Source organism: Lasiosphaeria miniovina (assembly GCF_030549165.1).
Source record: "Lasiosphaeria miniovina strain SMH2392-1A chromosome Unknown B0T26scaffold_1, whole genome shotgun sequence".
Taxonomy (NCBI): domain Eukaryota; kingdom Fungi; phylum Ascomycota; class Sordariomycetes; order Sordariales; family Lasiosphaeriaceae; genus Lasiosphaeria; species Lasiosphaeria miniovina.
Genome location: NW_026848220.1, coordinates 6,792,220 through 6,807,138, shown reverse-complemented (window position 1 = coordinate 6,807,138; position 14,919 = coordinate 6,792,220). Strand labels below are relative to the sequence as shown.

At 55.3% G+C, this 14,919-nt stretch overlaps 4 protein-coding genes across 4 annotated transcripts; 3 read left to right on the top strand and 1 right to left on the bottom strand.

Moving 5' to 3' along the window:
* The first annotated feature begins 910 nt into the window (after positions 1-910).
* B0T26DRAFT_87427 (uncharacterized protein) lies at positions 911-4,033 on the top strand. The gene is made up of 4 exons (XM_060448032.1): positions 911-2,191; positions 2,263-3,506; positions 3,567-3,727; positions 3,795-4,033. Exons 1-4 carry the CDS (start codon positions 1,286-1,288, stop codon positions 3,998-4,000), a joined length of 2,517 nt encoding a protein of 838 aa, XP_060303803.1. The 5' UTR covers positions 911-1,285; the 3' UTR covers positions 4,001-4,033.
* A 50-nt stretch (positions 4,034-4,083) lies between these two features.
* B0T26DRAFT_635589 (uncharacterized protein) lies at positions 4,084-4,461 on the top strand (the record flags this gene model as incomplete). Its single annotated transcript, XM_060436739.1, has 1 exon — positions 4,084-4,461. The coding sequence occupies one exon, from the start codon at positions 4,084-4,086 to the stop codon at positions 4,459-4,461; it is 378 nt and encodes a 125-aa protein (XP_060303802.1).
* Positions 4,462-6,480: 2,019 nt separating this feature from the next.
* Positions 6,481-10,957, bottom strand: B0T26DRAFT_798636 (E1-E2 ATPase-domain-containing protein). Its single transcript, XM_060446951.1, has 2 exons — positions 10,427-10,957; positions 6,481-10,326 (listed from the first exon to the last, which is right to left on the bottom strand). Exons 1-2 carry the CDS (start codon positions 10,537-10,539, stop codon positions 6,879-6,881), a joined length of 3,561 nt encoding a protein of 1,186 aa, XP_060303801.1. The 5' UTR covers positions 10,540-10,957; the 3' UTR covers positions 6,481-6,878.
* Positions 10,958-12,789: 1,832 nt separating this feature from the next.
* B0T26DRAFT_690110 (uncharacterized protein) lies at positions 12,790-14,825 on the top strand. The gene is made up of 3 exons (XM_060441066.1): positions 12,790-13,225; positions 13,387-14,134; positions 14,225-14,825. Exons 1-3 carry the CDS (start codon positions 13,193-13,195, stop codon positions 14,470-14,472), a joined length of 1,029 nt encoding a protein of 342 aa, XP_060303800.1. The 5' UTR covers positions 12,790-13,192; the 3' UTR covers positions 14,473-14,825.
* The last annotated feature ends 94 nt before the right edge of the window (positions 14,826-14,919 follow it).

Here is a 14,919-nt window from a genome sequence, read left to right as displayed (position 1 = left end):
GTCCATGACTTGACCGCCGTCACCACCACCGTCAGTCACCCCCCTTCCGACTTGCTTCATTCAGGCACTCGTCCTCATTTCCGTCCTCCGTCTCCATTTTCGGGGATCCAGAGTCGATATTCCACGCCATCTCTGCAACGTGCTCCGGCCCAGGAACCATTGGCACTGTCCGTTCTCCGCTTCTCTCATCCGAGTTGCGGCCGGGCAGGGGTACCCTTTCAACCCATCCGCGCGACATCTTCGCCCCGTGCCAAAAAATACCAATCTCGGCTCGGGGCGCGCCTTATCGGAAATCGGATCCCATCAAGGGCGATCACGCAACGCCATCTCGGTCCGTTCCGGTTTTTGGATTCCAGCGGCGCCTCTTTTCCCCAAACAGCATTGGATCCGTAGGCCTCGTCCAAATCTGACCTGACACGAAGGAGTGAAGTTGACTCCCAAGTGACTCTTCAAGTCTTGCAAAGTTGCCAATTGCCCGCTGCATCAAGTGCCAATAAGTGCAGTCTTCACTGAGGGGTGCCGGAGGTATCTGCATTTTTTACTCTGTTGTCGTGCGATTTTGAACCAGAACGCCTCACTATTTTGCCGAATTATTTCCAGTCTGAGACGTCGGAATAGGAGTTGCCTTTTTTTGTTACTGCCTGGGTGCCTGTTGCTACACGAGCGAGCCGCAGCAACAATATTTTTTTTCGGCAGGCGGCAACCGTCGGGACGTGCCTGGAGAAGCCTGGAATAGCCTCTCGAAGTGCCTTGAAGAGGCCGCCCCTGACCTCGGTCTGTATTCAGAGAAAGTACCGCCTTGGGCTTTGCTTGTTACACAGCCCCGTAAGTTGACTCTTGCCTGAAGCCGACAGCTTGGGTAGGTAGGCGGCACTGTGAAAAGGAGTCGGTTGAAAAAGGAACGACCAGCAATTGACAAAGATCTGGGCTTCTGGAGTTTACGCACTAGGTCAAGGACTTGGCAGACTGAAGCTGCCTCGCTTCATCTAATCCAATCCAAAACAAAAAAAACTACCTGACCTACTACTTAAAGAGTGTCGTGGTGACCACCTTCCCTCTTGCTCCTTTTGCGGCAGTTCTTCAACACCACAACCCAGAAAGCACGCCAAGCTTACAGTTGTTTGGAGATCGACATTGTTTACCCCCGATCCAAGGGCAGCGCTAGAAGCTGCATACGGCCAAGAAACCACATCATCGCCCCAGTCGTCTCGATACCAAGACTAGAATCTAGACCTTGACGTACGCTCCTTGGACTGCTGCGCCGATAAGGCCTACTACATACACCATGGCGGACCCATACGACGCTGGCATGGCTTACCAGGCATCAAACCATCGGATGGAGCCTGCCCTTACGAGCCTCCACTATGCCTATCCGATCACCGTGTTCGTCTATTACATAGTCTCGACGGCCATTGCCGTGTTGACCTTGCAGACGAGATCAACCGACGAGGCCCACGGGCGTCGGCGGACCATCATTTGGCTGCTAACGTTCGTCATCCTCACCTTCTTTGCCCAGCTACTCAACATGATGGTGCTCTCGTTTTGCCGCCACGAAGTTCCATCTGAGCAGGACACCATCATCAATCTTCTCTCGTGCATTCTGGTCTTTGGCGTCGAGCTTGCCGGCCTAACGGACTCTCTGAAGCCTGTCTGGCACCCATACATAGGGTCTTTCGGGTTGGCCTTGGTTTTCGAACCCATTATCGAGACCTTGTCCCTCCTGGGCCGGTCACCAGAGCGCCCTACATATGCCGAGTTCTTCGACATATCGGCTGTTGCCACTAGATACATCGCTTTATTGCTGGCCCTTGCCTTTTACGCCGAGGGCCTCTGGACTGCCAGGCAGGAGAATTCAACCGACTCGGAACGCCAGAGTCTGCTCAAGCCAAATGGCCACCCCAATGGTGATGCTTCCGAGACGGCTGATGGCCAGTCGGACGGCCAACAGCACGAGGGTTACGGCTCGACAACCTCTGACTCGGCAACCTCTGACTCTGAAACCGCCAACTCAGCAGCCTCCGACTCGGCGACGTCCGACTCGGCGAGTGACGACGGCGAGACTACGAAAACCGACACGAAAGCCGGCAAGGCAGAGTCCCCGTGGGAGAGACGCGAGAGACAGGCCAATGAGCAGATGGAAAAGCGACTCAAGGAGAAGGGAAATTGGATTACTTATGCGAAGAGCTTCCTGGTATGCCAACCCAATCCTCCATCACCCGTAACCCACTAGCAGCTCTTCTAACGACAAGGCCAAATGTCCAGGTTTTCGTTCCTTATATCTGGCCTGTGAATAACCGGAAGCTCCAAATACGTATTGCGCTCGTGGGATGCTGCTTGCTCGCCATGAACGCCGTCAACGTTCTTATCCCCCGGCAGATGGGCATCATTACGGACAGCCTCAACGGAGACAACGACACGAACCCCTGGATAGCGGTCCTGGTCTTCGCCGGGCTAAAGCTGGTAGCCTCGGAGGCTGGGCTCTCGCTGCTTCGCCAGTGGCTGTGGATCCCCGTTGAGTACTATTCATTTGGTGCCCTGAGCACGGCGGCGTACTCGCATGTTCTCAACCTCTCTTCCGACTTCCATGATTCGAAGAGCTCGTCGGACATTATGATGGCGATACAATCTGGACAGAGCATATCGAGCATGCTCGAATCCATTTGCTTCCAGGCCATCCCGATGCTCGTCGACATGTCGGTGGCCTTTGTCTATCTCTCGATCGAGCTAGGGCCGTACGAGGGGTTCATTACGGTTGCCACGGCCTCCATATTCCTCTTCATCGCCACTCGGATGATCTCGGGGCTCAAGGCAGCCCGCCGGGGCGAGGTCAGCGCGTGGTTCGAGGAGCATTACGTCCGTCAGGCGGGCATCCAGGGCTGGTCCACCGTCACCTGCTTCAACCAGGTCGGACACGAGGAGGAACGCTACTCGGCTGCTGTCCAGAATCGTGTGGTCAAGTCGCAGAAGGTCTACTTTGGCTATATCCTTGCGTATGCCTTCCAGTTCTTGGTATTGCTGTCGGGTCTTTTGGCGGGCGCCTTTCTCGCCGTCTATCAGGTCACGCATTCGGACCCGGATCCCGCCTCCGGCAGGCATGCCACGGCAGGCAAGTTCATCATGCTGTTGACGTACTGGGCACAACTGGTTGCCCCTCTGACCTTCTTCGCGACACTGGGCAAGTCGGTTTCTAGGGATCTGATCCATGCAGAGCAGCTTCTGGACATCATGCAGACAAAGCCGACAGTCACCAACAAGGTGGGCGCGCCACCGCTGGAGTTTACCGGCGGACACGTTGTTTTCGACAACGTGCATTTCTCATACAACAACAAAAAGTCCATTCTGAAAAACATTAGCTTCACCGCGACCCCAGGCATGACGATTGCTTTTGTTGGTGCCACAGGCGCGGGCAAGTCGACCATCCTGAAGCTCCTGGACCGCTTCTACGACGTCACGGAGGGATCCATCAAGATTGACGGCCAGGACATTCGCGACGTCGATCTCTTCAGGTAAGTACCAATCTCTTTTTGTGTGCTCACCTGTCAGCGCTAACTGGTGGGCCGATATAGTCTGCGAGGCCAAATCGGTGTGGTGCCCCAGGCCCCGATTCTTTTCGACGACACCATCATGAACAACGTACGCTATGCAAAGCTCACGGCGACGGACGAAGAAGTCTACGAAGCTTGCAAGGCTGCTAGTATCCACGAGCAAGTCTTGACTTTCACAGATGGTAGGTTTAAATCTATGCAGCCATAAAATTCCGTACAAGGTTCCAAGCGGTCCTGACAATAGAGCAGGTTACCAAACCCGTGTTGGCGAACGCGGCATCAAGCTTTCTGGCGGCGAGCTGCAGCGAGTTGCAATTGCACGCGCAATCCTGAAGAGGCCTGCCATCGTGCTGCTCGACGAGGCAACAAGTGCGGTCGACACGGAAACGGAGCAGAAGATCCAGGAGGCTTTGCGCGTGCTCTGCGAAGGCCGCACTACGTTTATAGTAGCGTGAGTTCTTGCCATGGTGCGACAGAAGAATATCACGCACATACTGACTTGGATGGGTGGCTATCTAGGCACCGACTATCTACCATTATGAACGCAGACAGCATCGTTGTTATCACGGGCGGCGAGCTGGTTGAGCAGGGTAGCCACGAGGATCTAATCCGGGCGAATGGCAAGTATGCAGACCTGTGGGCCAAACAGATCTTTGTACGACCAAAGGACAAGGAGGAGGCCGAGGACAAGGCAGCAGTGAAGGAAGCCAAGACGCCCACTATTCTCAACGATTTGACAGCCGAAGAGACCAGCTCGGAGCTTGCCAAGGTCAACAGCACACCGGCGTTGAGCACAATGTCCAACGAGCACTCCAAGGATTCGGCTTCGTCGAGCGGCAGCAGCAGCAGTGACGAAACCCATGTCGAGGTCCGCTCGAGATCAGCCTCGTTCTCAGGGCACACGAAAGAGGTATAGACGTGCCGAAAGTGACTGTATTATTAATATACATCCTTTTGGCTGCTTCTATTCCCGTCTAACACACCCTTTCTCGTGCCGCAGGGATCGAGACTGAACCCTGACGCGCCGCCATTCACGCCCCGGTCTCTGGGGGCTACTCGTTTATCTGCGGCGGTTCCCGCTGCGGCCGTCTCAAGTCCGACACGAGCGGAACTCTCCCACTCGGGCGATGGCCATTTTCATAGCAGGACGGCTACCCCGGTTCGCGCGGCTCCTCTGTCAGTTGCTCACCACCCCGTCCAGTACTTTACGCCTTTTTTCATGGTTCCAGCGTCGTATCCCATGTTTCAGCCTGCGCAGTTGGCGCTGCCGCCGCTGGTGTCGCGAGGCGCATCGATGAGAGTTGAATCAGATAATCAGAGTCGGAACTTTGTGCAGGAACATCGCCTAGCAGTTGCTGCAGCGGCAGCAACAGCGCACGAAAGTGGCGAGGGAGGGAATACTGCAGCAGTACCATCGTCGTCGCTGCAATGTTCTTCATACAGCTACGACAATGGTAAGGCGGCGAATAATCGAGGGGCGAACGATGACAGCAGCTCAGAGGACGAGGACGGGGGCGAGGAAAACGGCCCCAAATATTATCCCTACTACTCGCGTAGAATACTATCCAAGAGCGAGCCTTCGGGGACAACGGACCCTACCACTACTCCTAGCACGCCGTCCCCTTCCCAGCAGAAAATCTTACACCCGACTTCATGATGACAAGTGATGGCCGAACTTTCTTTGCCCCTTTCTTTTCTGTTTCTCATGCACTCGAGGCGTTTTATTTCCCTTTGCCCCTCTTTCTCTCGCTGAGCTTATTATGCGGCACTTAATACATTTCGGATTTCGACACCATACCCGATTCACACGCTCGCTCGCTTATGACAACAAGAGCCACCGCCCCTGGAAAGACCAGTCAGACAACATACATCACGGTGGGAAAGAAAGGACCCATTCACTTCTTTTTCAGCTGAGGTTCTTTTTTTTTATGAAAAGAAGCACACGGTGATTTGATTATACGCTTGCATTCATGGTGCACACGGGGGGGCCAGACCATTTTTACTTACATAGATAGACTATGGAGGGTGCATTATTGCCCGGGTGTCTTTGCTCGTACAGTACATACTTGTCCAGACAGATAGAGAGAGGGGGAAAAGACGAGAGCAAGATAGGCACACGGTCCAATTGGGTTTTGATGTTTTTTTTTTCTTACTTTCTTGTCTCCTTTCTTATGACCTCTCTCTTTCCTTGTCAGTTTTGTTTTCGATTTCCTTGTCCGTCTTTTATTTATTAGACTAGGCAGGCAGGCATATGGACTAAAACTGGACTGGACTGGTTGATTGGTTTAGCAACAACAACAACAGGAGCAACGGCGTGGCTCGGCTTGGCACGGCGGGTTAAAACAAAAGGGGAAAACCTTGAGTAATGAAATGATATTTGTTTTTCTTCCTCTACTCATCTTTGTTTCCATGCTCGCTCGTGATTTTGTCGGTGTTGCGCGCTGCCTTGCCTGTCTCGTCTTGCCTTTGGGGAGGTTTCCAAGCAGGCTGCCCCTTACCTTATTCGTGGTGGTCAGGTCGTCTCGGGAGACCTTGCAAGCGAGCAGCTCGGCAAAGAGACATCAAGGATACCTATTTGATGCTCGTTTGCATTGACGTGACCTCCTTGTCCGCTGCGGCTGTTTGGTTGCTTGCTGGGTTGGGTACCTAGGTAAAGGATTAATTTTTAGCAATATTAGATTGGTCAATGGACCTAGAGGAGAAGCGATTTGTTCCAGCGGGGAGATCAATGGCCCGAGAGGTTTAACATGGGCATTTGGTCCCTCGATCAGAAGAGAGACCGTTTCTAAGACAGCCGGCCAGCTACCCAGCTAGCCGACCTCGGTTATCATGCATGCGGCCATCCATCACGTCACCACAATCTACTTGCAAGATACATATGAACTATAAACATGCTTCTATTCTTCTCAAAGACTCAGACACAAGACGCACGCATGAGAATCTGATTGCAATCTGTATTGAACAAAATCTGGGTTTATCCTGGATCCGTACCCAAGGTAGAAACCAGAATTTCCTTGCATACTCGAACTTATTTACTGTAGGTATGTACATGTAGCGATAATTTCGCTCGCTCGCTCGCTTGTTTGTTCGTTCTCTCGCCTCTAGCCTCTTCCATGCCAAAAGAACTTGACCCGCCGTAGAAGAAAGCCAAAATGAGCCGCGGAAAATAATTTTCCTCCTTGAAACGCCATTGCCGAGGTTCAGAGTGCGTACTTACAGGGAAAAAAAGGCAAAAGAAAAGATAGGTTAGGTATCCAACAAGGAAGAGAGAAAAGAGACCGCTGTGCCCAACCCCAAAACTCCATACGAGAACGCAAAGGGAATATCGCTCCGCTACACCCCTTGCTCGGGAACATCCAACATCGCAAGCGGAACGTAGCCGTCGTCCTTGCCCTTGCCGCCGCGGCGAACGCGCATGACCAGGTCCTGCAGCCGCACGACGACAGCATCGACGGGTCCCCAGCCGCGGCCACGCTTCTTGACGGTGCCCGAGTGCTCGTAGAGGGCTTCGTCCATCCACTTGGGGCGGGTCCAGAACTTGAGGAAGAGACTGCTGACGACCACGCTGACGCTGCTGGCGGCCATGGCGGCGCCGGCACCCATGGGGTGGAGGTGGTAGCCGAGGGGGAGGAAGACGCCCATGGCGAAGGGCAGGCCGATGAGGTTGTACATGCAGGCCCAGGCCATATTTAGCTTGATGCGCCGGAAGATGGTGCGGGCGAGGTGTAGCGCTGCGGCGATGTCCATGAGGTTGTTGGGCCGCATGAGCACAACGTCGGCAGCCTCCATGGCCACGTCGGTGCCCGAGCTCATGGCGATGCCCACGTCGGCCGTGGCTAGCGCCGGTGAGTCGTTGATACCGTCTCCCACCATGGCCACGACGGCGCCGCCTTCTTGCAGCTTGCGGATGATGCCCTGCTTCTGGTCCGGGGACGCGCCGGCATACACGTCGTCAGCGTCAATGCCGACTGCGGCCGCCACCGCGACAGCAGTGCTACGTTGGTCGCCCGTGACGATGGACGTCTTGACGCCCATGCGGTGCAGCACGGCGATGGCCGCCGCGGCGCCTGTCTTGATAGTGTCGGAGAGGCAGAGGTGGCCGGCGTACTTGCCGTCAATGGCAATGAAGATGTTCGTCGTGCCCGGGTTGGGCTCGGACGACGCCTTCGAGCGTGACGTGGCAGCAGCTACATTGATCTTTTCCGAGGCCTCAACTGCCGACGTCGGGACATCAATACCGCTCTCTCGGAGAAAGTGGACATTTCCGACCAGCACCTTGTACCGGAGTCTCTCGGCCGAAGTCGCCGGCTCAACATGCGCGCTGATGCCCTTACCAACAGCCGCAGTGAATTCGCCGACGCTGCCCTCGATGGTCGCCTCAAGGCCGAGGCCCAGCTCCGTCCTCGCGGCACCGAGCACAGCCTTGCCCACAGGGTGCTCGCTGCCTATTTCGGCCAGAGCGACAATGGTCCACCACAGCCGCCGGCGCCACTCGGAATCTTCCCATGCCGAGACGATGTTGACCTGGGCCACGCTCATCTTGCCATATGTGATGGTACCGGTCTTGTCCAGAACAACGTGGGTAATCTTTGTCGTGGTCTCCAAGGCGGCACCGCCTTTGACGAGGATGCCGTTCTCTGCACCTATGCCGGTTCCAACCATGACGGCCGTCGGGGTGGCAAGGCCGAGAGCGCAGGGACAGGCAAAGACGATAACAGATATGCAGAGCTTGACGCAGACCATGATCTTGCCGCCGCTTGCATCCTCGAGGAAGATCTTGGGCGGGTTGGAGAGAACATGGCTCAGGACCATCCAGACGAGAAAGGTCATAAGACCAAGAAACAAGATGGTCGGAACGAAGTAGCCAGCCAGGGTGTCGGCCAGGCGCTGAATTGGCGCGCGCGTGGTTTGCGCATCCTGGACCAGCTTCACGATTTGGCTGAGCTGGGTGTCGCGGCCGGCTCTCGTGACGCGAAAGTCGACACGCCCGTGGCCGTTGACAGTACCGCCGATCAGAAGACTTCCCTTTCCTTTTTGGACGGGCATCGCCTCGCCCGTCACCATGCTCTCGTCCACATATGTTTCTCCTCTGACCATGACTCCATCGGCAGGAATCTTGTCGCCAGGCCGAAGAATGACAATGTCGCCCACTTGGATAAGCTCGGTGGGGATGACCTTCTCCTCGGCGGCATTGCTATCCCGGGGCGTCTTTGGCTCTCCAGAACCAGCAATGCTGTCCCAGCCCTCGGCGGCCTTCTCGGCGGCGATGGGATCCGCGTAGATGGTGGCCATGGACGGGGCCAGCGACATCAGCCGCGAGAGCGCCTTGGAGGTCTGTCCCTTGGCCCGATTCTCTAGGAAGCGGCCCAAAGTAATGAATGTGATGAGCATGGTGCTCGTGTCAAAGATGGTGCTTGGCCTGGTGTGGGGAGGAATCACGATGGACACAATCATGGCCATGACACTGAAAAAAAACGCGCACGAGGTGCCGAGGACGACGAGGACGTCCATGGTCGGAGAGCCGTGTTTCATAGACTTCCAGGCTGAGCGATAGAATCGCTTTCCGATGCCGAACTGGACGGGTATCGTCAGGACCATGCAAAATACGTCCCCAACGTACAAGCCGGGGAAGATGAGGATTTTCCCAAAGTCTAGCGCGGGAACGACCATGGGGATGATCATGCTGGTGAGGAAGACGGGAATGGCAAAGGAGAGCGAGATTTTGAAGGCGCGCCTCCACTCGGTGATCTCACGAGTCTTGGCAAGGGATTCCAGCTGGGCATTGTTGTCGTCATTGTCCGCGACGAGAGCATTGAACCCGGAATCCTCAACCGCCTCTGCGAGGGCGCGCAGCCCTACCACGGCGGGGACATGGACAACGGTCAGCCTGAGGGATGCCATCGACATCTTCGCGCTGCTGACACCCAGCAGTGCTATCAGCTTGTTCTCGAGTGCCTCAGCTGCAGCAGCGTCCATGGTTCCGTAAACCTTGAACTGAGCTGTCGAGGTGGCACTGGAGTGATCGGCGCCTTCAACAGTGGTTGACAGGATTTTGGCACCGAATCCGCGGTCCTCGATAATCTCGGTAATCTTCTCTGGCGGCAGTAATGCTGCGTCGTGCGTGACGACAGCCCGCTCCGCCAACAGGCTGATGTTGAACCGCAAGAGACCGCTCAGGTCCTTGAAGCCCTCCTCGATAGCCGAAGTGCAAGCGCCGCATGTCATACCCTCGATAGCGACCGTTGTGATGGCTGCCGAGGGACGGTTATCCATGCTTTTTCGTGCCGCCCTCCCCTCGGGCTGCTTCTCGGTGCTCTCGACAACGGTCGCGCCGAACCCACGGTCCTCGATTGTCTCGCAAATGGCCTCGGCACTGAGAATGGCCGGGTCGTGCTCGATGACTGCCCTTTCTGACAGCAGCGATATGCTAAAGTGCTTCAGGCCCGCCACGTCCTTGAACCCGCCCTCGACCGCCGACGTGCAGGCGCCGCATGTCATGCCTTCGACGGCCACCGTTGTGATCATCATGGGCGGGCCACTATCGCCGTCTGTCGGGAATGCGCCGAACGAAGGTCGCGGTACCATGGGAGAAGGGAGGTCGGTCGCCAAGACCTCTGCGTCAAAGCCGCGGTCCTCGATGATTTCCTTCACCCTTTCGGCCGAAATTCGTTGGGGATCATGGATGACAACGGCTCGTTCCATGACCAGACTGACCGATATGCTACCGACTCCGTCGACGCCCTTGAAGCCTGCTTCAACGGCCGAAGTGCATGCGCCGCAACTAAACGCGACGGGGTTTGGTTAATTGATTATATTTTCGAACTAGGCTGCGGCAAGGCAGGGCCAAGCAAGGTTGGGTGTGCCGGGATGAAGAAACTCACGTCATGCCGTCGACCTTGAGCGTCGTGGTCGCCATGTGGGCAGTTGGCGCCGCCAGCGACACACCATACTGGGCGGCGTCCTTGGGAGGAAGCTGGATCTTTGGAGGAGCCATTCTCTATTTCTTTTTCTACCACTTCTTCTTCCTCCTCCTATCTCTCAATCTCGTTCAAATGTCTTTCTCGATCTCGATCTCCGACGGTTGTGCGCCCCGCCGCAGTCCAGAGAGGATCTACGCGGCCCAGGGGCGTGGGCAGGTCAGGTCGGTTTGCGGGGGATGCGATGTCGAGCTGCGCTGAGCTGGGATCGCGGGCCGCACGCAAGCCAAGACGAACACTCGCAGACGTCGGTACTATAACATGTGGGCAACGATGCTGTCGATGAAACCGAAAAGAAGCTTGGCAGTTCTTCAGCATCAGGAGAACTGGCCAAATCCTCTGGCAGAGGCGGTCTGCTTATTATGTACAATTACATATACGTATGGATGGATGGGACGGGATTTGGGGTGCGAAGCACGCTTTGGCCGAACTTTTGTCAGCGCTCAGCTTTGGCTCGAGACCTCTTGAGACGGGAGGATCGGCAGCTAAACGTTAGCTGACTAGCGCCCGACACAGTAGCGGTGCACTGTGCGGTTCGAGATGTGGAGAGAGGACTCGGGGAAGGCGCTAGGGGGTCGAACCCACGCAGTTTCGGCCGCGGCCAACTGGTGCCGGGATTCCGCTTCCAGGTCAGGTGCCTGTAAATGTCTGGCCTGTGTCTAGAAATAGTGTTCATTCTCCGTATCGAGAATATCGCCTGCCGGAAACATGGCTCATATCTTGCCTCCACATGCTAAAAACCGAACAGCCAGTGTCCAAGATTTCATTCCATCGTAGTAGAGATCAAATGGACCGAAAACGGCCGACCCCCCGACCGAGACACTGTGGTCGCTTCCATCTCATCCCATGGCCATGGTTTGAGACATGGGGCAGATCTTACGGTACTTACTTCGTACCTCTAAACTAGGATGACTTACCAACATACGGATGCCCGGGAATGACTGCCCGTAATATTTATTTATTCTCTTACAGGAAGGAGGAAGACAATGGTGGCGGTAAATATAAAGCTTACGCAGGTCTATACTGCGTATGGAAGCCCTGCTATACACTATGCTGCGCCGCTGGGCGTATCTCTGCTTTCAATACAGTATCTTATTCCGTAGATACCGAACTCCAATGAAAAGGGGAAATGTGGCATCTTCAGCTAGTGTTGCTGCCCAGAACTTTCCAGATAAAAAGGAAACGAGTAGTTGATCATGCAACTGTTGCCTCCAACCTAGCTGACATGCTGTATATATAAATAAAGAGACACGGCGAAGAAGTTTAATTTTCCTGGTATATGATGATAGTTCTCATATTGGGCCGCGTTTCTCGAGCCGCAGTTGGTGGCGGGGAAGGCAAGCCTATTACTGTTTAATAAGGTGCGAGTCCTAGACTGGCCAATCGAGATAAATGCCGGCGCAGAGTAAACACTGCCGATAGCTGCATCACTGTGTTGGAACTTCTTAGAAGCAATCTATTTTAGTAGCTCTGCTCTGCAACAAGTCACGCACCCGCACGTACGCAGTGTTGCTCAGAGCCGGCTCAATATTCGATAGTCCCGTCCTTTGGCTTGCATCTCCCGCATCTGTCGGCATACTCCTCACAGGAAGAAGTGTGCGAGTGGACAAAGCGGACGCCATTGACCAGACAGGCCACGAGCGCTCTGTGGGAACTCTCCAGGCCTCGCACTGTACTCTTTGTTTCGGGCAAGATAGCTTAAAACGTGCCCACGCTAAAAAGGCAATTCGATGGCCGACCTGATCTGGACCCCTGGGCCCTGGAGTTCCTAACCCCCGACCCCGCCCGGCAGCCGAACGCCCAGGGCAGTCCAACGCGGGAGACCTGCACTGAGGTGAGTCTCCCAATGGGATCCCGGGCAGTCTACAGCGCTCAGGTTTGTGCTGTGTGTGTCATCCCTGCACGCTCGCTCAGGACCCAGACGGTGTCGCTGGCCCCCTGGATGCTCAAACAGACCTGACGCAGTCTATTCGACCTCCAAACCCAACCTTGAGACGCCAGAAGACAGCGCTTGATTCTGCACTGGTAAATTGCAAAGGGCAAAAAGAATCGACAGGCTGACGGCTGCGGCTAAATGGGGTTGTGAATGTGGCCAGACCTGCTGTTATCGGAAGATTGATAGTGCGAAGTGATGAGAGATCGTGGCCTTGCCGCGCGTTTCCGTGCGTATTACGGATATTCCATACTCCGTTTAGACCGACGATTACTATCCGTACCTAAGATGTATACGTAGCCCTTGAAAGGAGCGGAATACGGAATACTCCGTATCCCGCGGTGAAATAAGCAAAAGAAACAAAAAAACAAGCATTTGCGATGAAAGCCGCCGCATTTGACCCCCCGGCTTTTCAAGCCACACTTGCTACCCCGCTCAACGTAATTCGGCGTAAGAGAGGGAGCTCAGCCTTACCCCAAGCGCCCCACCAAGGCTGCTCGTCGCTCATTCATTCACGAACCTTGAATTTGACGACTCGACTGGCCGAAAAGAAGCGAATATCTCATCAGATTTTTTTTCATTACCTCTTGAAATGAAATAGCTCGGCGGTCGGCAGCTAGAAATTTCTTCTAGCTATTGTCAAGCTTCGTGCTATTGCGTCCAGGAATTTGAGCAGCTGTCAATCACCTCAGCTGCAGTAACTGACGCGACTACGACGACGCGAACCAGAGTACAAGATGGAGCTCCCCAAGGCTCTCAATGCGCTTGAGGTTCGTACTTACTATAACTACCGTCACCGGCCCCTTGCCCATTTTACCTTCACTCGTTTCCCTGCCACCCACATTGAGGTTTGTTCCATTGTGAAGTCAGAAACCAGGTCAAGAGAACGTACTAACACATAGTCTGCCTCGCTTCTTCCCGCTCTCCATAGCCCTTCCTCGCGCTCTCAAAATCTGCTACTTCGCCGCGTGCGGCGGCCGACCTTGTCGCGCGCGCCACCTCATCACCCAACACCTTCGTCTTTACGGAGCTGCTTCAGACGCAGCAGGTGCAGGCGTTGGCGTGGTCGCCCGACCACGAGCTTGCAGCGTACATTCAGCTTCTCAAGATCTTCAGCTACGGCACGTATACCACTTACTCGGCGGCCGCGAGCACAACGAAAACTCTCCCGCCGCTCAACGATGCCCAGAAGCTGAAGCTGCGGCAGCTGTCGCTACTGACGCTGGCCAATGACACGTGCGAGCCGGGCGCGTCGCTGAGCTACGCACGGCTGCTTGAAGCGCTGGAACTCGGCAGCGCCCGCGAGCTCGAAGAGCTAGTTATCAGCGCCGTGTATGCTGGGCTTCTTCATGTTCAGCTGGACCCGAAGCACGAGGTAGTGCACGTCAACAGCGTGACGGCCCTGCGCGACGTGACGCCCGGTTCCAGTTCCGGCTCCGTTCACGACAGCAACGGTGGAGCCATCGGTGGGCTGCTGTCCAGCCTGAAGGCGTGGGCCGACCGGTGCGAGGAGACACTGCAGTCGCTTGAGACGCAAATGTCTGGGCTGCGGGCCGACGCCGACCGGCGCGCCACGGAGGCGGCCGCCTGGTCCAAGAAGATAGAGAAGCTCATCGACGAGGACCAGAACCAGGCGATGCAGGGAGGAGGAGGACATCAGATAAGCGGGCAACACAAGGGTGCGCATCATCTTCCGGCCTGGTCTCCTCCCCATGAAAACCACAACTAGTATGTACGGCCGACCGGCTTGCTGACGACGGGTTGGGCAGGTAGCAGCATTACCGGGGCCGGCGCCGGCGGCGACAGCATTTTCTCGGGCGCATCCGGACAGGGACCGTTCGCCGGGAACTCGGCCATCGCGAACATGATCAAGGGGCAGCGTTTTGGTAAGCGCGGAAGCGGTCACATGGACGCGCCCTCTGGCGGAGGAGGCGATGCTGATGACGAGGCCATGGATCTCGACGACGAGGACGACCTAGTTGACGGAAAGAAGCGGGCCAGCCGGCGGAGGCTTTAGTAAAGAAGCCGTTGTTTTTGTCCTCTCTTTTTCTCAGTCTTTTTTGTTTTAACCGTTGATCGCATGGCATCCATGTGTATCTCATCACCTTGGACTTGTCTGATGATTGTCCCGTCGGGGTCTCCCCGGGGCGATCGCCAGAAAAGAACTCCAAATAGAGTGGGATGGCCCATGGATTCACGATGCCCGAGTCGATACTAGTTGAGTAACGACCTATTATGATATATCACGCAGGTTTTCGTAGGTGGCTTTCGTAATTCTTCTTGTCTATAACCTCAACATGTGAACCTAATTGTGAATGACACACCGCATATGCTGACAGAAAAGAGATAAATATAAATGGCATGGCAGAGTCCATATCGTATCATTGAATGGTTAAATGTTGATTAATCTCCTTAAACGAAGCCCGAGAGAGCAAACAAGCAGCACCCCGATTCGCTCAGTGAC